The 23400-nt window shown below is 42.8% G+C and overlaps 1 protein-coding gene across 18 annotated transcripts in view; it reads left to right on the top strand.

Moving 5' to 3' along the window:
• The window catches only part of mical3a (microtubule associated monooxygenase, calponin and LIM domain containing 3a), a 129743-nt gene that overhangs the window by 82411 nt on the left and 23932 nt on the right, over positions 1-23400 (top strand). For 11 of the 18 annotated variants that reach the window (XR_011980778.1, XM_072694910.1, XM_072694904.1 and 8 more), the window contains 13 exons: positions 1629-1815; positions 3045-3139; positions 3580-3670; positions 7723-7918; positions 8921-9189; positions 10676-10765; positions 14138-14299; positions 14883-14945; positions 17735-17815; positions 17933-18046; positions 18186-18268; positions 18367-20281; positions 20392-20486. Coding sequence is in view for 17 of the 18 variants with exons in the window: in XM_072694910.1 (XP_072551011.1) it covers positions 1629-1815; positions 3045-3139; positions 3580-3670; positions 7723-7918; positions 8921-9189; positions 10676-10765; positions 14138-14299; positions 14883-14945; positions 17735-17815; positions 17933-18046; positions 18186-18268; positions 18367-20281; positions 20392-20486 (3441 nt within the window). In the remaining variant the exon portion in view is untranslated. Of the gene's footprint in view, positions 1-330; positions 439-1628; positions 1816-3044; positions 3140-3579; positions 3671-7722; positions 7919-8920; positions 9190-10675; positions 10766-14137; positions 14300-14882; positions 14946-17734; positions 17816-17932; positions 18047-18185; positions 18269-18366; positions 20282-20391; positions 20487-20592; positions 20821-23400 lie in introns of all 18 variants that reach the window. The other 7 variants (XM_072694913.1, XM_072694915.1, XM_072694912.1 and 4 more) reach the window with 5 other exon arrangements.

Below are 23400 nucleotides of genomic sequence, written 5' to 3'. Positions count from 1 at the left end.
GCCTGTTGTTAGAGATGCAGATCGCTTTTCTGTAAAAAGGCTTTATACCAGGTGTTTCTGGACATGGTGTGTGTGTGGCCTGGGTGTGTATACGTGGCTTTAATCCCAACTGGAATTCCTTATCTCAGGAAAAAGCACTTTTGCACAGTGTGTCTTCTCTCATCTACACACCTGTTCAATCATGCACTACTTTTTTTTTTTTTTTAACCACTCACTTCACAATCTCAGTCACGCAGCACATCTGCAGACCTCACACACCCAAGTCTTCCAGTTCTGCTCTTACACATTTTCCCCTTTCTGTCTCTCTCCAAACTCCTCTGCCACCCGTAGCGATATGTAAAGATGTATACAGGGGGCGTGAGCTCACTGGCTGAGCAAATAGCCAGCCAGCTTCATACTCAGGAGGACTCCAGGCTCCCTCTTGAGAAGAGTTGTTTGGTAAGAAACGTGTTGTAAGATGTTGACGGATGGATTGCGATGGCACGTAGCGTCCAGTGTGTGAATGCCCCCAGATTAGAATGCTTGGGAAAGTGTTTGGCTAACGTCCTTCCAATGTCCCTCAATGCAGACCTTGCCTCTATAGTTTCTAGGCCTCAGACTCTGAAGTACTAACTGTGTTTCCTCTGCAGCGGTTGTGTGACAAGATGTTTGAATAAGTGTCCTGTTTTGTTCCCACTGGATTTGGATAGTCCCTTACGTACCCCTAGATCATTTACAGATGCTTATGTTTGATTGTTCATAATCTATGTGGTGAAACCTAGTAGTTATTCAACGTGAGGGTTAGGATTAGCGATTGGGTTGAAATTAGATTGAAGTTAATGGATATTTAGTTAAATTAAGATAAGACAAAAGCAAGATAAGCATCTGTAAAGGATCTAAAGCTTCAGTAAAAACTTTGGAATTACCTGGATTGATATCTATAATTTGGACAGACCTCATTTTATTAATATTTTATAGGTCCTTTGTTGAGCCCATTGAGTACACATCCTCAGTGCAGGCTAGAAAAAGTAAGTGAATCTCTATTGCCTCTGTTTATGATTGGCAGAAAGAGCTAGTTGGAAGAAATTGATGCAATGGAGGAGCTGGACGATGAAAATCGAGGCACTCTGGATACTGACGAATCCGTTCTTCTTAAGAAAGATTGGTTACTGTGAACATGCGTCCGTGCAAACAACCTTCAGAAGACCTTCAGAAGATGTGTTCTAGCAGCTCAGGAATCTGGAAAAGGGCTACAGAAGGGATACCTTGTCTACAAACGTAGAACCGCTAAGGCTATTGCTGCCCTCTTGGAGTGGACGTCCTGTTAAGATTATTGCAAGAACACAACAGACTAATTATTACTTAAGTAATCAATGCAAAAAATCCAGGGAATTCCAAAGGGTTCACTTACAGTAGACTGTCCAAAAAGTGTTAACCATGAACTGCTGTTATTAGGAGTTATTAAGAGTGGTGTTATGTTTGTGTTTAGTTTGTATTAATATCGTTTGCTCTCATTAACTAAACACTGATTAATATGCTGTTTTTTCTGAGAGCTGTGCTGGATATGGAGGTGTTGGTACCTTGACCATAGCTTGTTCTGTTTTGGGATTGCCGTGAACGTTTTCTTCCTCTGCTTTGTTGTTAAACAGGGTTCCTTGCGGAAGGAGTTCCCTCAGAACATCGGCGGCAGCGATGTGTGTTTCTTCTGCCGGAAGCGTGTGTACGTGATGGAGCGTCTGAGTGCGGAGGGAAAGTTCTTCCACCGCAGCTGCTTCAAGTGCGACTACTGCGGCACCACCCTGCGCCTCTCCTCCTACGCCTTCGATGTGGAGGATGGTACGCCATCATAACCTGCCTTTTTTAAAGGATACAGATGATGCAGAGGATAACTAGATGATGATGATGATAGTAATTATGTTATTATTATTATTATTATTATTAATAATAATAATAATAATAATAATAATAAAGGCATGTAGTAATAATAATAATAATTTCATAATGTCATAGTACAATATAATCATGACAGTATGGGCATATAATATTAATAATAATTATTATTTAAAATTCTTCTTTGTTGCCATAGTATAAAAAGAATAATATGACAATAGAGGCTAATTTATATAATATATGTATGTATATATATATATATATATATATATATATATATATATATATATATATATATATATATATATATATATATAAATTAGGCATATAATAATAGCAATAATAAATTAATCACATTATTATTTGATTATTGTTATGCAAAAAAAAAATAATAATAATAATGATGGTAATGAATATTATTACTATTATTATTATTATTATTATTATTATATTATTAATAATAATCATAATCATAATAATAATAATAATATGCCTGTCTTGTCATTATACTTATACATTTCTACAGTGCAACACAACTCTAAAAAAAACTGGGGTCAGAACACCGGGTCAACCATGCCACAGTGCTCCTGGAGCAGAGAGGGTTAAGAGCCTTGCTCAAGCTCCCAACTGTGGCAGTTTAGCACCCTGTGATCAATAACCCAGTACTCTCCAATGAGCCAAAACTGCTTCTCTAATAATACTGTAATAAATGTGAAAAGTAAATAGATGTAAATACCCTCAAACGAAAGCATCAATCTCACACTTTTAATCAGATCCCAGCTGCTGGAGCTGCTGGACTATTAAGCCAAAGCAGCAAACTGCCCAGTCACTTGTGTAGTACACTGCATAATGTGATGTTGTCAACATATGAAAAATGGTTTGGTGTCATAAGATTTCCTTTGTCTTCCAACACACTGGCGTATTGTTGCCTCAAACAGACTGGTTCTTTTTCTGTGTTTCCCATTGACCCCCTCCTCAAGACCCCGCTGCTTAGAGCCTTCCCACTGGGCATGGGGAACGAAGCAAATATGCATGCGCAGAGAGTTGTTTTGCACTGTAGAGAGCTTTTTACTCTAGAGTAGGTGTAGATTCCTCTGTTCGTCAGCTTGCTTGCATTGCTTACCTTGCTGGATATTGACTGATATGCTGACTGACCGTGTGCTCCTGTCTTGTAGGGAAGTTTTACTGTAAGCCGCACTACTGTTACCGCTTGTCTGGGCAGGCCCAGAGGAAGAGGCCTGCTCCTGCTGCTGCTCCTCTCCACTCAAAGGTACAGACTGCCATGCCAACGATGAGCACAGCGTTTTCTGCTTGCTCAGATGCATCTGAATGATTAGCAATAGGATACTGTGGTGCATAATGTCTAGTTTTCTGATCTGGATGATACTGTGTAGATCGACTAGATGGTCACAGTGCATTTACATGCACAGGAGTTGTCAAACACTCATTCAGAGTGATTTATGGATGTTCTTTGAAAAAGAAGCATCCTAACATCCTGATCTCACGAACACTGCTGTCACTGAATTCCATCAGATCCTCACAGCAATGCTCCAAAATCTAAAATCTAGTAGCAAGCCTTCCTGGGACAGTTGAGGCAGTTATTCCAGCAAAACAGACTTTGATTTTGGAGGCAAATATGAATGAATGGGTGTCCCAATACTTTTGTCAAAATAGTGAATAGAATCTGAGTCTTTTTCTCTCTGCTCTCAGGAGCCCCAGGCCCCAGCGGTAGCTACGGTCACTGTGGACGCACCCGGCCGAGCGGCGGTCGCTCAGGTCCCTGCGGAGCGCCGGCCCTCAGGTACCCGCCTTTCCTTTCTTGGCCCTGTCCTGCGCCTCTCTTCCGGGGTGGGGGGCTCGGTGCGCTCGCTGCGGCGCGCACTCTCCTGGACTCGCCACCAGGTGGCACACAACCCCTTAGACTTCCCCTTCCTCCTCACCTACTGCTTATACCTCTTCTCCTGCTTCACTCTGAACCTCCTGCTCAATAGCCTCTAGCATGCTCCCTCTCTACCAGAGCATCTGAGACGACCTTCTGAACACCACACACTGCTGAAGTGTGGGCTCCAGTGATGTGTTGCTTGTTGTGTGTATTTTGAGGATTATTTGTAAATTGATTGGACGTGTGACTTTGGATAATGTGTAAAATTACGGATCTTTGATGGGCAGAGAAGTGGAGAAAGTGGGTCATGGGGAATTTCAGTGAATTTTCAGAATTTGTCCAGTTGGAATTGTTTACAGTGGTAGTTATAGTAAGTGATGGACGTCTGAAGTATTTAATGCCTCTAAAGCTACTTTACAGTGGTAGTGAAGACAACTAAAGGTCAATATCTGTACATTACAAAAACAGCTATTCTATTTGCTGTCCAAATCAAAATAATCAGTGAGCTTGTGTCTCTTGACAAAAGTATTGGGACACACCTCTTGAATCATTGAATTTAGATGTTTCATACAGTCACATTGCCACAGTTGCACAACATCAAGCCCCTAGCCATGCAGTCTGCCTTTCCATACATTAGTGAAAGTATGGGTGTGGGTTCTGAAGAGCTCACTGAACTCCAGCGTGGTTCTGTAAGTAATAGGAGACACCGCTGCAACAACAAGAAGTCAGCTGGCGAAATTTTTCAGTATCAGTTGTGAGTGGTATTATTATTGAACAGTGGAAGCGTTTAGGGACTAGGAACCCAGCCAGAGAGTCTCAGACCATGTAAAGTTACAGAGCGGGGTCAGGGCCGAGTGCTGAGCTCAGAGCAGAGTGCAGAAAAGTCTCCAACTGACTCAATAACTGCAGCAGAGCTCCAGACCTGCTGGTGCTGTTAGAGCTTAGCGCAAAGGGGGACCAGCTCAATATTAATGCCTATGGGGTTAGAATGGGATGTCATAAAAGCGCCTCTAGGTGTCCCAATACTTTTGTCTATATACTGTTCTATGTGAACGGTATTATGAATCTGGCAGTTGTTCTTGTTTACATTGCGTCAAAATGTATTGATGATAAACGGCCAATAGAAATGCTCTTAGCATCAAATCTTTTTACATTGACTTCCATTGAAAGTTAAGAAGGTTTTTTCCTTTCCCTGCAAAGTTGCCGTTTTCGAGGTAAAGTGATAATATAGTACATTTCATTTGGGTACCATTGGGCCATAATGATTCTCACATGAATGTATTTTGATTAGAAAAATAAATTTTAGGTCAAAACTGTATCTGAAGATATTCAAAACCATCTGCTTTGTGGCTTTAAAGGCATTATTAAATGTTCACTGTGTCTCTCTCCAGTGCACCAATTCAGATGAAAACTCCTAAATCACTCTTTTAAATTATTATTATAGTTGATATATTTCTGCAATCATCAACAAATTCAGCTGGAATTCCCTTTAAACTGAACTTGACTGGTGTTATTTTTTTATTTATTTATTTTAACCTGCATGCACTCTGTTATGTACTTTTTTCATAAATATGTGGACACTGTATGGTTTATTTGCTGCCTGGTTTCTACCGTTCTGTTGCTGAAATCTTCTTCTCTTCCACCTTTTGTCTCTAGTTCCCGCCTGTACTAGTGCCTGTGGTTTTGTTCCTGTAATGTTCTAGCAGTGAAGCCCTGTAATCGCTGTAGTAGCGCTTGTATCAGTGCCTGTGATTGGATGACTCTGTAAGCTTTACCTTTCCCCTCTCCTATCAGAGCAGCCTCTCGCTCAGCTAGTGCCTGCATCAGTGCCTGTGATTGGTCTGTAGTAGCTGTAGCCCATCACGCCCTCTGTCTTTCCCTCTTTTCTTGGTGTTTGTGCATTTCAAAGCCTTTACTGCAAACTAACCCCATTCCTGTAATGCATTTCACCCCCCCAACATGATTCACATAGCAGGGAAATGTCTTCGTACAGGACCTTTAGACCTTTACTTGTACTAATTCTGCTAATCCAGTAGTAAATATAGTCTTAATGGGTTTTAGTGACAGGTTATATATTAGTAAAATTCATCATAAAGATTATATTATTAAGATTATATTAAAACCTGAATGTGCGTTTGATTAAGGTTGAACACTGTCTGTATTTGCAGTAGTCTGCTTAGCTCAGGTCACTTAAGTCCAGGGTATTAACGCATAATTCAGTTTTTCTCACAAAATAAATATTAATAACTTGTTCAGGTAGTTTTAGGAAGTTTGCTACATTATTTTTTTTTGTTTTATATTTTACCTTTAATTATTTTTTACATTATTCTTTAGCATTGTCACTGTACTGTTATTGTAATTTGCACCATGCTGCACTCTTCACCCGACAACACACATTCACATACTCCCCTTGCTCTTTTTGAAGTATGCGTTTTATCAGTATAAATATATCGTATTAATAAGCATAAGCTACTCCTCTTCCTCAGCTTTAGCATAGTTTAGCTTCACTTGTTTTTTCAGGGGAGGATTTTATTTATTTATTTATTTTTTTCAGACATCGTTGTTGCCTTAGCAACAAGCATGTGGGATGTCATGCTTTAATTCGTCACACACAAGACCACCTCGGAGTTCATCAAAAAGTCAGAAATATGGACATTTTTAAGCATTATATAAGATGTAGGATAATAAATATGATAATAACATATAATCTGAGCTGTGCTCCAAAATGATACTGATAGTATGTACAGTACACCGATCAGCCATAACATTAGCACCACCTGACCATTCAAGGCTTGGACTCCACAAGACCTGGGAGTTGTGAATGGCCCATGCCCATGACCGTGTTGTCGGTTCACCAGTTGTACTTCCTTGAAGCACTTTTGATAGATACTGACCACTGCATGCTGAAAAGCTTGCATGCATTTGGAGATGTTCTGACCCAGTCGTCTAGCCTTCACAAGCAGCTCAGATCCTTTTGCTTGCCCAAGTGAACTGACTGTTCACTTGCTGACTAGTATATCCATCCTTTGGCAGATGCCACTGTAGACGAAGATTGTTAGTGGTGCTAATGTTATGGCTGATGGGCTTATATTTAGAACTCATTCAGGTAGTTTGGGGTTTTTGCTGTTCTATTAGCACCATGCTGCACTCTTTACCCACCACCCACACATTTACATACTCGCCTTGCTCTTTTTAATTATTAAATATATATTTGCTTCAGAATCTGCTCAGCTTTTCCTCGGAGGACCACATCATTGTTACTCCCATTGTTGCTTTGATAGCAGTTGGGATGTCATGCTTTAATTCATCACACATGTCCAACTCAGAGATAATCAGAGAATTAGACAGTTAGGCGAGACTTTGTAACCCTAAACGTTGCTTTGTAGGATGGGAAAAAGGCAAGGTACCAACTTTCTGTATTTGAGTTCATGTGGAATATATTTGATAATATAATATATTTAAATTTCTGATTTGCATCATTTGATGTAGGCTAATAAATAACATGCATAAATAAATTTCACAAGACAGTACTAAGCTTGTGTTTGTCTGTCTGTTTGTATTGATTAGATCTGAAAGTGACCTCTTTTGACTCCGCTAATGCTGGCAAACTAGGCTGGCTTTTGTACACACTCCTTCAGCACTACCTGTAGGAATACACACCATTCCAGCACATTAGCAAGTTTCTAGGATTAATAGAGATCACAGGACAGGTTCAACACGAGCTGATCTTTTGTAGATTTATCTATATATTAAGATTTTTTAATACAAAGTATTAAATAATTTTATTACTTATTTCCTATTTTTAAAGCAATAAACATATCTAAGCCCGTGCCCATGATGTGTCTAGAGGTTAATGGACATCCTTGAAAGTCTGCAGAGCACAGAGTCTACATACCTACAGTCCACAGAGTCCCGCCCTCCCCGTGTTTAATCTCCAAATTCAACATCTCTCCCTCACTGTCCCTCTGCAGTTCCAGAAGTCAACGGGGTAGGCGAGCCCAGCCTGGCCAAGCGGCTGAGAGGGACCCCCGAGCGCATTGAGCTGGAGAACTACCGGCTGTCTATGCAGCGCGAGGAGGAGCTGGAGGAGGTTCCTGAGGAGACGCTAGCAGAACACAACCTCAGCAGTGTGCTGGATAAAGGAACCGAGGCTGATGATGGCTCCAGGTACGCTGCTTTGCAGTTGTAGAGAAGGGCACTCTGATCCATTTATTTATTTATTCTGCAAAGCAGTACATGCACATATTCACAGAGCTTCAAATGAAATGTAATATAAATGTAATATTAATAATAATGCTAATTATGATGTCATTGTCACGCACACACAAAACCTCATATCTCCAAAATGACAGCTCTACAGGAGATGTCATTTCGGAGCATTTCTATTGGTCCATTTGTTTCTTGAAATTTGGAGACGATGCAAAGAACAACTGCCAGATTTGTAGTACACTATATGGACAAAAGTATTTGGACACCTACGCTACTACACACATACAGGCATATTTAGGACATCCCATTCTGAATCCATCATGAGAACTGCCAAGTTTTTTTTGTATTAATAATATAAAGAGTCATAATAATAATGTTAGTAATTAATGATATGAATATTTCTTTCCAATTATTAGAACTTTCCAATTACTTTTCAAATGATGCTCTGAAGGCATGCTATGTTCATGTTCATTGGATGAATTCACACCGCCCTTCAGGACATACATCTCACACCTTCTTCGTCTATCAGCCAACTTCATCCTAGCCAATTACTTTTCAAACTGCCACAGATGTGTAGTCTTTTGAGGTTTTTATGAATTATGAATAATAAATATATGGAAAGTTATGAACAGTCACAGTTACAATAGATCGAGCGGGATAGATCTATAGCATCAGGGCTGTCTGTGTAGTGTTAATGGAGGCTAACTGGTGAGGTATGCTCTTATGAAATTGGATCTTTCTGTAAGTCATGGCCGTTTCATTGAGTCTGTGTTTATATGTGGGATCTGGTACAGATTTTAGGCCGGGCACCCCTGTGCCCCGTTCTCATGATGTCATCACAATAACAAACATGACGCATCACATCACAGCACCAAGAGGGGTATGTGAGGGTGGTACTGTGCATCAGTGGTACTGTGCGTCAGTGACTCTGCATGTCTGTTTCCTGTTTTCCCTCTGCAGCAGCTCCGAGTCTGACATGGAGGAGGAGGACGAGGAGCCGGAGCCGGAGCCGGCCGCACCTTCTGATCTCGGAGGGGTTCCCTGGAAGGAGGCTGTGGAGATCCACGCCAAACTGAAGGGTGGGAGCGACGCTGGGGCAGGCAGGCAAGACGGAGAACACAGGGATGGAGAAATGGAGGGAGAGGAAGAGGAGGATGAGGAAGAAGAAGAAGAGGAGGAGGAAGATGAGGAGGGGGAGGAGGAGGAAGAAGAGGAAGAATCAAGTGATGGTAAGTTGAGTTTCTTTATTTATTGTCCCTTTAGAGGAACGTTCCAGACGTCATTATTGCGAGACCTGCTGAAATATGGAAAAGCGACTATGAGGGGAAACGTCTGTTGGTTTGGAGAGGTTGCTGTGAGCATGTTTGTGTGTTTAATGTTCTCCCATTTCCACGTCCACCTCAGTCTCTGTGTTTGCTGCATCTGTCCCTGTCTGACTGGCAATTAATTGCTGATATCGTCGGCTTTGTGTCCAATGGAGAGGTATTTGTTAAATCTTGTAGGGGCAAACAAGAGTCAGTAGATTTTCACACAAACTGCAGATGTGATGAAATAATAATAATTATAATAGTAACAGTACAATACATTAGGGGTGGGTGGTATGACCTCAAATTCATAATAAAAAAAAAAAAACAGATATAGCTACTTTGAAGAACAACACTTGGGTCCAAATTTCTCCTGGATGCCCCCAGCCAGAGCGTGGATGTGTTCAAGTCCACCATCAGCTCACCTGATTGAATGATACCTGTAAATAATGCTAGACTCCTATGAGAAGCTGGATGGATGGAGCTGATGGAGAACCACTACTTTTTGTATTAATGTTAACTTTCTGCCTAATTTGCATTTTTGTATTCATATGTTTTATTATTATTTGTTTTTATTTATTTATTTATTTTTTTTGTTTGTTTTTTATTTTAATTTGTCTTGAAGGTCTCTTTATTTGTTTAAGGGTTTTTTGTTTGTTTGTTTGTTTTTGTTTTGTAATCAAACTGGGTGTGATTCTTTAACCCAGTCAAGATCAACATGTTACACAAATAAAGGCTGGTTCATGCCTACTGCAGGCCACTCAAATATTGAAATAGCGCATGATGGCGTTCATTAGCTAGAATTTTTTAATGACCCTTAACACTTAATTTCTTCATTGGCTAAATTCACACCGCCCTTCAGGAAGTGCAGTGTGGACATTGTGCCGCATCTGCGTCTGCACTAGATATGAACCAACCTTGAGCCTTTGGGTCCTTGGGTCCTTTGCCAAGACTACAAATGCATTCACCTGCCTGTGCCTTATTAAAGCTGTAAATCCCTCTGGTTAAGAGCTTCTGCCAAATGTCTTTAATGTATATACACATTATGTGTTGTTACACTGGTGCACCACCCACCTCTCAGTATAGTGGCTAATAGTAAGTTGTTGACCTTATTGCTCTGTGAATGTAATGGCAGGTTGCTTTTAAGTGTCTGACCATGCTGTCTGTCATCCTGTACTGTGAAAACACCATCCTCAATTTGTCCCTCTCTCCTCATTCCCTCCACCCCTGCTGTGTGTGTGTCTGTCTGTCTCTCTGTGTGTGTGTGTGTGTGTGTGTGTGTGTGTGTGTGTGTGTGTGTGTGTGTGTGTGTGTGTGTGTGTGTGTGTGTCATCCATGTATGTTTGTGGCACCTGTCTCTTCTACCCTGCTGCGTTTGTGTGTGTGTCGGGGTAATTGTGTGGGCTGGCAGAGGGGGAGTATTGTCCCTGGGAGAGGGAGCTCCAGTCAGGTGTATGGCTGGAGAACCTCACCGACGAAGAGGATACGGGTACATTTAAAGGTAGCTCTGCCTGTGGATGCGTTTGGTCTGCACACATACACTCTTTTTTTATATATATATACACACACACTCACACTCATGTTGGAACTCTGTAACCTCATTAATGGTTTGCAGAAAGGCTGCATTGTCTAACCTTGCTCCGTTTTTAGCTTGTTTTTTTTTCCTTATGAGGACACTGGACTGGTTTGAGTGTGCCGTTCTCATAGCCACTGACACCACATTAACAATGTGTGTTGTTTGTCACTTGATATTGACCTTATTTAGCACAGATAGCACCAGATTAATTGTTTAGATAATGTTATAATTATTAATGAAGTGTTTCTGATCTTCAGACAACACTCTTTTTAACACAAAATACAGATTTTAAGTGATCTTTTCTTTTATTGAAGGAAAAATATCAGACATTTACATATAAGGCATTTAGCAGACACTCTTATCCAGAGCGCCTTACAAAAGTGCTTCACTGTTGACTCAGAAAATGCTCTTAGCTAGTTTGTATAGACTGGGATCCAAAGATACATCTTAAGCCTACAAACTACTGAACACCAAAGTCTATAATACTCAACTCTACATTTTGCCCAAGTCCTCTCGGAAGAGGTGGGTCTGCAGTCTGTGATTAAAGACAGCCAGCGACTCTGCTGTTTGGACACCCAGGACACGCCGGTGTCAGGATGAAACAAAGCCTGGATGCTTGTCTGCATAAAATTTGAATGGGAGCTCACGTAACGCTCAACATGGCGTCTCTTAACAGTAGAAGACAAAAGTAAAAATTGTCAGATTGCTGCTTATGCCACAAGCAGAGAACCCCCCCAATGTGAAGATCTGCAGTAGCCAGAACGAGACACAAAAACATCTCATTTCTTTGTGCATTACTGAGCCAAACGCTACAAACATGAGGTTTTTCTCACGATTATCTGACCTCCTGTAAGATTGTGGTATTTCTTTGGTCTTTCCCCATTCACAGTTATTGAAACCAGGTCTCGTATGACTAGGAATAACCGCCCAGCGGTGTTGCAAAGATGGCCTATAGAGATATCGCTAAACCATAGGGAAAGTTCACTTCCTAAAATTCCAGCCATGTCGCACCCTAGAGTGTGTAATTAATGGTTGGAATCAAACTAACGCTGGGTCTCTCCAAGGTATTTTCACTGCACTTTTTAGTCCAGGTAAACTTTGTTGCAGTTTGTTTGGACAGGTACAGTAATCACACTTGGATGTGGACCAAAACAACCTCATCAAGAACCTGGAGAGAAGTTGGTCTTGGCCCGGCCCCAAACAAACTCCTGACCCAACTGTCAAGTGTACTCTGCAAGTTTGAGCTAAACTGCTCCCACAGCCAGGTGTTAACCTGCTGTACTGCCCGGATATTTAATACATCAATGAATGAACGGCATCTCCGGTGCAGTGGTGGCTCAGCGGTTAGAGCTCCGGGCTATTGATGACAGGGTTGTGGGTTCGATACCCAGGCTCGACAAGCTGCCACTGTTGGGTCTTTGAGCAAGACCCTACACCCTTTCTGCTCCCTGGGCTCTGGAGTTTGTGCTGCCCACCGCTCTGTGTGTGTGTGTGCGTGTGTTCACTACCACTGATTCACTACTGCCAAATGCGGAGGACCTTTAACTGAACAGACATCTGCACTAGTCCAGAACACAGGACCATCTTTCTGTATTTACTTTCCAGCTTAACAGACAGGTCTGGCCCACAAACGAAGAGAATCTCCTCACATGGTTTGTTGTGAAGCCAAACCGAGGGGGGGAAATCCTCCAGTTTTACCAGAGCAAACAAACTATAGGTGTGAGAACGCCCCTAAATCCTAATGTCACTTAAATTGCTGTACTGTGATGTAGACTGAACAAAAAAAAGGCAAAAAAGTTCCAGAAGAGATGAGAAAGAGAGTTTTGAAATATCTCACTCTGATAAAGAGTCACAGAGTCATTTCTTAGGCCCTGGGCTGTCAGAGAACCCCAGTCTGAGCCATTATCTCCAAAAACAGCAGTATAGTCATTTATTCTTCCTTCAGTAAATGATGTGATCATTTAAAACCTGTGTTTTATGCTGCCTCACGTTCTCTGTCTTATATTACATTATGCATGAAGATCTGAAAGCATTTAGTGTGACGAATGTGGGGAAAAAAATTGAGGGTCTCAGAAGGGAGGGGGGGGTACTTTTTCAACTGAGCTGTGTATCTAATTCATCAGCCTCTGCAGAACTGTGTTATCTAGCAATTTAGGAACGTATTCATCTTTCTGAAGCATGCCTGCAGTGCTGAGTTTGGATTTATTTATTTATTTATTTGTGGTGCTACTAATCTGAATATTCATCGCTGTGCATAAATGCAGTGTTTAAGGGTGGGTTTATACTTGTAGTTCAGTTCCTTTGGTCCAGACCAAGCAAGACACATTGATGCACTGTTAGAGTTTAGTCCTAGTTTGCTTTGCGTTCATACGGATATATTTGCAATCGAACCAAAAGGGGAAAACGGACAAATATGATGCTCGTATGACCGAAGGCAGTAAATATAGGTCTGCATAAGGTGGGTGTGTCAACAGATCCTGTGTGATCCACTTAATAACTAGTGGAAAAATCTTCCCTGACTACTGACTGGAGCTAGACTAATTGCTGAACTTCTAATGGTGGCTAGTTTTGGAACCCTGTGTAGTAGTGGGTTAGTGTGTGGTTTGGGACACAGCCTCGCCAAACTAAAGCATGCACAGAGGCTCACCCCTGGTGATGCGGGCAGATTTGTCATGGCATGCCCGTGTGCAACTCTACCCTTGGTTCATTTAGATGCCTTTGGTTCGTATAGTGTTCATTCATGTGTGCACCCGAGTTCGTTTAGAATTGGACGAGACCCACCTGCTCAGGCGGTCTTGGCCTGCTTGTTTAAAGTGCACCAGAGTTGGAAAGGCAGCGTTCACACTTACTGTAACGAACTGCACTAACAGGGCAATCCCACCAGGGTTCGGTTTAATCAAGCCGAAGCTGACAAGTATAAACACACCCTCAGAATGCAAGTTTAGTCAGTGATTTAGCTTACTCTTGTATTTATTAATTTATTATTCTGTATCACTGCATGCTTTTATTACTCCTGTATGGTTAGTGTTTCCCAGCTCTTCAGCACCTATTCTAAACTTCCCTGTTCTTTCTTTCTTTCTTTCTTTCTTTCTTTCTTTCTCTTTCTTCTCCATCATTTCTGTTCATGTACTCCAATTCCCCCCCCCCCTCCAAAAAAATGTCATACTCTCTTTTCTGCTTGCTCTTGGACCTTCTCTCCACTTCTGTCCATTTTTGGCCACCTGCTATCCATGTGTGTAAACACCCCTCGAAAACATCCCATGCCAAATCGAAACCTCGAACCTCCCACCGGCACAGCCAGGAACCTACAGATCCACCAAGTCCTGCAGCCAGTGGACCCTCTGCTCCCTCAGACAGACCCCCAGGCACAGGAGGGGGACAAGGAGGGTCCCTCAGCCTCCGCCTCGGGCTCGCAGCCCTCACTTCCCAGCCAGGCCACCCAGCCTACGTCCAGCACAGGTAACCTAGCCCAGGAGGAGGTGTGCCTGGCCACTGGTGTGCGTTCACAGGGAGTGGACATGTGGTTTGGTGTGAGAGGGAGGAGGCAGGGAGAGTGCGGTAGTCTCGGCTAGGACGACGTATACAACGTCCTTCCTCTCACCCTCACTAATAAGCTTCGTTTAATGTCTCTAATGAGGAGCAGTTGCTCATTTTTGGTGTATTAATTCATTAATTCATTCATTTATTTGTTTGCGTGTTTGTTTGTGTGTATTTTAAGTTTATCAGTCTGCACTAATATAATTCCGAACACTGCTGGGTTGTCCGCTTTCCCCTCTTTTTGTTTTTGCATTGTGTTTATTTATGTTTATCATTTTCATCGCCATATTATTATGTGCTTGTCTGATGTTATTTCTTATTTTTTGTGTCTTTGACCTGTCCTACCATCATTACAGTCGACGTGTGTGGGATTGATGTATTCCTGAATTCCTGAAATAGGCCTCATTTCAAGCCCCACCCTCTTACCACCCTGTTATTTTGTTTGTTTGTTTGGTTTTGTCTTGTGTTTATGTTGTTCACGTGCTTGTTCATCAAATCCTTTTAGCCCCTTCCCACAAGTCTGCGCGGCACGAGGCTGTCAGGGCCTGGCTGGACTCGATGTCTGGAGGTAGTGCTGAAAAAAACAAACAAAAAAAACAAAAAAATAGCTTTGCTTTAAACCTCACTTTATACACACACTTGCGCGCACACACACACACGCCAAGCATGTGAGGACGCTGGAGCAGATCACACTGATGCATCTCCATGCAGGAGGAATACGCTGGCTGCATGATGAAGCTTGTCTAACTCCACACATTCCTGCATGCTGGAACCGTGAGAAAAGGGAGGCGTGTTCCTCGTATACCCGCGTTCACTTTGCAGCTCTATGCTCAATATCTATCCCCGGGTGCTTCTAGACGCTTTACACCTTTATTATTAAGAGTGTGTAGCCCATTTTAGAGCTAGGAAAGGTTCTTTGAGCGACGCCATAGATAGAACTATATTCCGTTGGGTAAATATCAATTTTTTTGGGAATAGAGACGAGTGAGTGTGAAGAACCTTTACATCAAATTCATAAAGAACCGTTACATCAGGGCCGTGTTCTTTAAGCCCTTAATATTGTCTCTATACTCTGACTTCTCACTTAAAAATACAGGTACTACAAATGCTTAAGGAACCATTTTTGCTGCAAATGTTCTGCTGCAAATGTTTGTGGACACCCCTTAAAAATAAATAATAATAAAATAAATAAATAAATAAAGCGTCATTATTGCTGACGCAGATGTGCTAATGCGCGCACACAGCTTTACTGCTAATAGAGTCTCCAGAGCAGATAAACATTGACCTACTGGCCCCATGCCTAATGCCAGGTGTGGGCTGGAGGGGTGGAAAGCCTCCCAGCATTGAGCTGCGGTGGTGATGGATGATGAATGGTGCTCCATCCAATACTTGTGGAATGAGTTGGAGAGTGGTGATTGAGGTGGGGTGGTAATCATCCAACATCCTGACCTTACCAACACTCTTGTTGCGGAGCGTAATCAAATCCTCACAGAAGTGCTCCTTCAGCTAATCTAGTAGAAAGCCTTCTTCCCTGGACAGTGGAGACAATTACTCAACACAACAAAAGCAATGAATGAGCAGGTGTCCCAATACTTTTGTCAATATAGTGTATTTGAGTGTGAGGACCTTTGAAGCTGGTAAAGAGCCTTTGCATCAAAGGTAGCCGTTTTCTTTACACTTCTTTTTGTAGAGTGGTTCATTTATGGCAGCGTTCAAAGAACCCTTTGTGGAACCTTTATTTTTTTTTCAGTGTAAGTTTTGAAAGGTGTTTTAAGGACTTGAAAGCATAACATTTTCAATATCTGCATTTGGGTTCATTCTAAGGTGGAAGAGTGGTACAAGCTGGCTCTCAGCCAGGAAAAGCAGGGTCACCGACGGGCCACGTGTATAACAGGCTCATTTCAGGTTGAGCAGGGCTAATGTAAAGTGCAGCTCTCTTCCATTTGAAGTCTCTACAAAGTGTCGAATGGGCCGCTGAAGTGTATAGTGCCCTGCCAGACACAATGTTAAGAGATTTTAAGGAATCTCTTGCGTGCTCTTCTGTGTACTCGTCCCCTCCCGTTTGTAGCCACTTATAAAGTTTCGCTAATGGGCCGCTTCACGTATCGGAAAGGTTGGGGACCTTCACTTCAGAATGAGAAACCCTTGTTCAGGTACATGTTGAGATCTTAGAAATCTGACAACTGCACATGCTAGGCTTTTGTGAGTTCTCAAGGGGAAAATGTTTTCCTTAACTTTTTGAATTTATTTCGTCTGGTCTGTGGAAGGGGGCGTCTCTGCTTGTCTCATTTTGCTGTTCATTAACATTTCTTTGACTACCTCTCCCCAGCTGCTGAAACTGAACCTCATCCATTCATGTGTGAATGGATATGAGCATGCACCCAGGCTAACCACTACTGACCCTTACTTGCTTTTATGTGTGTCCTGTTTTTGTTTGCTCTTAGTATTTTCATACTTTAACAATAAAAATGTAATAAAATTGTAATAGGCTTGCCTAAATCTGTGTTATGGAATCTCAAAAAGACGTGCTTATGTGTTTTCTGACAGAGGATGTATTAGTTTAATCTCTAAAATTGGGCAAAAGTACCTTGCACAGCTAAAAACAGTAATACCAGCCACGTGGGGCCTTCATCTCATCAGTACCTTTGTCAATTTTATAGATAGGCCTTCTACTAGATTTTACTAGAGGTGATTTGATTGGATTATCTCCACCCCCATCTCATCTCCAACTCCCAAACGTATTGGATGGAGCACCAACCATCATTCCAGAGAATGCTTGGGGGCTTTATACCCCTCTAGTCCACGTCTGGCATTAGGCAGCATGGTGCCCAGAGGTTCATGTTGTTTATCTGCTCCAGATAGTCCTATTCTATTGGCAGTACGTCTTCTCTATAGGAACTAGACAAGCTGTGTGTATATGTGCATCTGCACATCTGTGTCAGCACTGGGTGCATTTCGAAGTATCTGAATGCATTCATTAAAAGGGGTGTCCACAAATATTTGGACGTGTATTTCACAATCATTGCTGTCATGCAAAAACCTTGTATAACCTTGTTTACAGAAACAGGACAAAAAAAAGACATGTCTTTTGCATGACCGCAGCGATCTCGTACAGTGTCCGAAACCACATAAGCAAGTCTTCAGCTAAGTTGTAAGATTTTAGCTCCAGTACAGAACGACATTTAGGTTAAAATAATCTCACGCATCTTGGATGAAATGATTTTTGGCTGAACTGTTGCTTTAAGATGCTTGGCCCATGTAGGCAGACAAGCCACACAGCTATTAGGGGCCGTCTGCTCTTGTCTGATATACTGTGCTGACTCTGTTTTTTTTGTTGTTTTTTTTCGGTGAACCCAGAGCCCTGTGAGGAGGAGGAGGATGACCCGGATGCTGAGGCAGGGAGTCCAGATATCGAGCCAGGCACCGAGCTGGACGAAGGTTTGTCACATTAATTAGGCTTGTGATGGACCACAGCTGTGTTGGTCATACCGCGCTGTAGAGGGTGTAATGTGTGTAAACTGAGTGTGTCAGCATGTAATCATTTCTGTGCCACAGAGGACATCCCTTCAGATGCAGAGGCTGAAGCTCGTTCACAGCGCATCGACGATGCTGAGCCTCTCCCGGTGGACGCTGGCAAGCCAGAGAGCATCGAGCTTGTTTCCAGAAAGGGTAAGCTCTGATATTATTGTGTGGAATTTGCTTGCACTGCGGTTGTAGGACCCATAGAAAAAAAGAGAAAGTCCCAACTCCCACGTAACGAGATAAGGAAATGTGATTGTGCTGAATGTCTTTTATCTTGTTCTCTCAGAGCATGTCTCTGCTAGCCCGAGGGAATTCATTGTGGATGTAATTCTCTCTCCGATACAAAAATCCACTACTCCAGTTGAGGAGGTAATGTTTTTGTTTATTTGCTTGATCGGTCCATCGTCAACCAATCGTTAACGTCATCATTGACCTGGTTGCCTGTCAACTGCCTTCTTCTCTTCCAGATCAAAGAGAAACCTTCCCCGGTACTGGTTAAATCCCCAGGCGCACGTTTTTTCCCTGAGCCATTTCTTCCTGACGATACCAAACACCACATGCCAACCTCGCCGACCCCTGAGGTCAAAAGCCCTAAAACACCTGTTGCTGTGGCTTCTCCTATTTGCTCCCAACCAGCACCCCTACCGGAAACAGCAGTCAGCCCCAAGTCCCCCATTCAGCCTGATCCCTGTGCCTGCTCGCCCTCAGGCAACCCCTTGTCCCCGATATGTGCTCAGCCACTACCATGCCAGGAGCCTTCCTCACCCCTGTCCACAGGCTCTCCTGTGAGGACTCAGCCAGTTCCTGCTGTGACCTCCACCCCACTGGCCAAACCCGCTTCAGTGGAGAGGAGAACCATCGAACCCCTAAAAGCTCAGGACTCAATGGAGGAGACGCCAGTCAAGAAGGCGGATATCATCGAGGAGTTCTGGATGAAGAGCGCAGAGATTAGGAGGAGCTTGGGGCTCACCCCACTGGACAGGAGCAGAAGTATAGTAGAAAAAAGCAAGACCCCAACTCCTGAGTCTACATCCCCCAAATCCCAGACCCCAGAGGACCTTTCTGAAGAGGTGAAACCTACCTTCACGGGCCGCTCAGTGATCCGGAGGCTCAACATCACCTTGGAGGGTCAAGTAATCTCTCCTGTGGAACCCAAAAGCAATGACTCTGAGAGAAGGGAACTGAGCAGCAGCTCTGGTCTGGGGTTGAACGGTAGCACCATGACTAGTCAAACAGCGAACAGTGACAGTTATAACAACTCCGACTCCACCATGCTCACGCCTCCCTCCAGTCCTCCTCCGCCTCCACCAAACGAGGAGCCTGCAACACTCACCAAGAAGCCTCTGGTTACTTGGGACAACTTGTGTTTAAATATTGATGAACCAAAAGTGGAGAAGGTCCTTTCAAAAGTGGAGAAGGTCCCTTCAAAAGTGGAGAAAGCTTCTTCCAAAGTTAAGACTCCTACCAGTCCACCCCAGGCTAAACCTGCAACTACCCCAGTCCCTGCCCCCAGAACCAACCCACCTGTGGTGATGAGGACCAAGGATCCCAATAAACCACGGCGAGAAGAGGTGAGGAAGTCCTTTGTGGAGTGTGTGGAGGAGATCCCGTTTGCAGATGACGTGGAGGACACCTATGACTATCGTACCCCTGACACTAGTGCTCAGGATAGGTTTTACACTCCTCCTACCAGCAGGGTAAACAGAGACAAGCCGCCCCTCCACCTCGCTCTGGCTATGGAGAATGGCAAACCCAACATTCCTGGAGCTCTGGTGTCCAGAGCTGTGAAGGGACCTCAGCACTTTTCTCCTGAAGCCAAAGAGATCGCAGAAGAACGTATGAGAGAAAGGGAGAAATCTGTGAAGAGCCAGGCTCTTAAAGATGCCATGGCCAAGCAGCTCAGTAAGATGAAGGAGGCAGAGTCCTCTAAAGGCGCCGTGGCCAAAGTGGCCTGGAACGTCTCGGAGGTAGCTGTTAAAAACAAAAAGCGATCAGGTTCCCCCAAGGCTTCAGCTGTGAAAGCCCTGGAGTCCAAAAAGCAAGCAGAGACGCTTCCTGACCGCTTCTTTACCTCGCCATTAAGTAAGAGTTTGGACAGCTCGGTCACCTCATCTGAGAGCTCCACGGGGGCCAAGAGTAAGAAGCGCAGCTCCCTGTTCTCTCCACGCAAGAACAAGAAAGAGAAGAAGGCCAAGAATGAAAGCAGACTGTCCACTACTGAAGAGACGCCTCCCAAACACAAGTCCCTGTGGAAAGCTGTGTTCTCTGGCTACAAGAAAGACAAAAAGAAGAAAGATGACAAGTCCTGTCCCAGCACACCATCCAGCTCCACTACAGCAGACTCTGGGGTGAAGAAAGCATCACCTATGGCCAGATCTTCAGGTGAGTAGAAATTTAATGTTGTCTTTGATTTTGTCTTTTGCTTTACATCAAATCCATTTTGCTTTACATCAAATGAATTCTATCCCAACCTCGTCTCTTTCATCTGTTAGATTTGCGTTTGAGAAGAAACCTCAGCTTTTCTGAGGACTCCGATCTTTCCTGCGATGATGTTCTGGAGAGATCCTCCCAGAAATCCAAGACCGATGTGAGTTTTTCTATTTATTATAGAACTCATTTGTTGAGTACTGTTTTAATTTTTTTTTTTTTTTTTTAAGTTCTCCTGTATTAATATTAGTCTTTGCCTTTCTTAGCGGCATATGGACTTATTTGACCTAGTGTCTGATTTGAAAAGAGATGTTAAGAAGGATGAGAAAGGAAAAGAAAAAGAGAAGGAAAGGGTAAGGCAAAGAGACAGAGGGAAGGGGAGGAGCAAAGAAAAGACGAAGGAGAGAGGGACCAAAAAAAGAATGAATGAAATGGAGAGGATAAGATTGATGGAGAAAATGATGGACATGGAGCGCGATAAAGCCGAGGAGGAGGTACTTCCGTATTGAACAGTGAAAGTGTTTGAAGCTGGTGAATTTCTCCTGGAATTGAATGCAGCAAAGTATTGTCATGTGATGCAGGGAATCAAGATAAATCATCTTATACATTTCCCCATATTTAATATGAATTTGCAGCTGGAAAAAAAGGAAAAAAGACCAATAGGAAACTAATTAAAAATCTAAATCAAGTCCCTGGTTGCATTTGTTGAAGCTCATTTTGCATTTATAGTAGCAGTTAATGAGCATTTATCAACAGTTTATTTAAATATGTGGTTGACAGGTGATTATTTCTTAGTCATTCTGATGAGTTTCTGTTCAGCTGAGCTCTGGGCTCTGACTAAGGAATTATTTGGTTGACTTGGATGTGGGATGATGGGGAAATGTGTCTTGATCTTCAGTTTGCTGAGTCTGGACAGCAGGTTCTGTGCCAAATGATCTTGATTCACCATATTGACAAAGGTATTGGGACATCCATGCAGTCTGCCTTACCACACATTAGTGAAACTCCAGCGTGGTTCTGTAATAGGAGCCACTTTGAGTGAGCTGGTGAAATTTCCTCCCTCCTAGATCTTCCACCATCAGCTGTGAGTGGTATTATTGAACAGTTTTATTGAAGAGTTTTCAGGAATCACAGCAACTCACAGCCACCGAGTGTCAGACCATGTAAAGTTAAAGAGCGGGGTCAGTCCTGAGTGCTGAGCTCAGAGCAGAGTGCAGAAAAGTCTCAGACGCTCTGCTGACTCAATAACTGCAGAGCTCCAGACCTGCTGCTGTTAGAGCTGCAGAAGAGGACCAGCTCCATATTAAATACCTATAGGTTTAGAATGGGATGGCATAAAAGCTCCTCTAGGTGTAATATGTAGGTGTATTTGGAGCTGGTCATTATACCATTTAGTTTGACTTGACTTGATTACTGCTAAAGAGAACCATGATTCTACCACCACCATGCTTCACAGCAGTAACTATGGACATAGCTACAGCCAACCCTTTATAGAAAGGTGTGCCCAAATATGCAACCAGGGTGTTTGAGTTTCCTTTTTTTCTCCATTGTAGGTTAATTATTCTTCTTATTATCTAAAATTTCTTTTATTTCTGTTGTATTTTGTTAATTTTACAATTTATCTTCATTTCTGAATTTACATGACATAAATCTGCAACTTCTATATGAGTGTGTAGACTTTATATATACTCTGCTGTTCAATTTGAGTTGCATTCAATGGAAATTCATTATCTTCAATGTGTTTGTGATTGGCTAGAGTTCAGGAAGTAGAATTAGGGCCAGATGCAGTAATGCACCTGCACATAGTAAACTTTTTACTTAAATGACAGCTTTACCATTACAGTGTTATTTTATTATAACATACCGATCAGCCATATCATTAGTACCACACAGGGTGCACAGGGTGGCCTGAAAAACATTGATTATCTGCCATGGGATGGATATATTAGGTGGCAGGTGAACAGTCAGTTCTTGAAGGTGATTGGTGCTACAAGCAAGACAAATGGACAAGCATAAGAATGTGGGACACTTTGACAAGAACCAAACTGTCTGGGTCAGGACAGATATTGTGGAGTGCTCCAGGTTTTCAGTGGTCAGTACCTACCAAAAATGGTTAAAAAAAGGATAATTGGTGAACCGATTACAAGGTCCTGGGCACCTAAGGCTTACTGATGCGATCCATAGAGGTCCCACCTCACAACTTACAGGACATAAATAGTCTGCTGCTAAATTCTTTGTGCCAGATACCACACCTACGACACCTTCAGAGTGTTATGTGGGGTCCATATCTTGAGGGGAAGGATCTGTTGAGGGATCTTCTCAGTATTAGGCAGATGGTGTATGAGTATGAGGGCAGTGGTGGCTCAGCGTTTAGAGCTCCGGGCTATTGAAAACAGGGTTTGATATCTGGGCTGTTGTGCCCTTGAGCAAGGCCCTTCACCCTCTCAGCTGGGGTTGGCTGCCCACCGCTCTAGGTGTGTGTGTGTGTGTGTGTTTACTACCACAGATGGGTCAAATATGGTGGACACGGATACGGACAGATACGTCACCCCTTATCTTTACCGTGGTGCTGATGTTATGGCTGATCGGTGTATGTAATAAGCAAAGCGCATCTGGCCGCTTACGATTGAAAGTGAACGGGCACTAGGCTCTCAGCTGGAGTTTGGGCTGTTGGTGTCTTATTAGAGAGTGTTAGATTTGTGTTTGAGTTTCTACTGTCTGGTGGACTAGAAGGTTGTAGTCTTTTGTGTTGTCTTGACTTACTAAAACTTCTTGGGCTGCATCTTGCTGGGTTTGGGTGGTGTTGGAGTTTTAATCATGTGGATGTGGCTTCTCACCACCTGGGTTGGACATATAGGCAATTATACATCTTTCCTTTTGCCATAGAAGAACCACATTTGCTTCCATAAGGAACCATGTTTATAATAGAGAAGTATGAGTGAACCTTTTAAAGGTTCTTCAAGGTTCTTCTTACTCACACGTCTCAATCACACACAATAATACACATAATCGTGGTTCTTTGATGACATTAATCAACAAACCATTTAAAGCACCTTTATTAATTAGCATATTTT

This window comes from Salminus brasiliensis, chromosome 13, assembly GCF_030463535.1.
Source record: "Salminus brasiliensis chromosome 13, fSalBra1.hap2, whole genome shotgun sequence".
In the NCBI taxonomy this organism is placed as follows: domain Eukaryota; kingdom Metazoa; phylum Chordata; class Actinopteri; order Characiformes; family Bryconidae; genus Salminus; species Salminus brasiliensis.
Note: the sequence above shows the minus strand (reverse complement) of the source record. Positions and strands in the feature narration are given on the sequence as shown.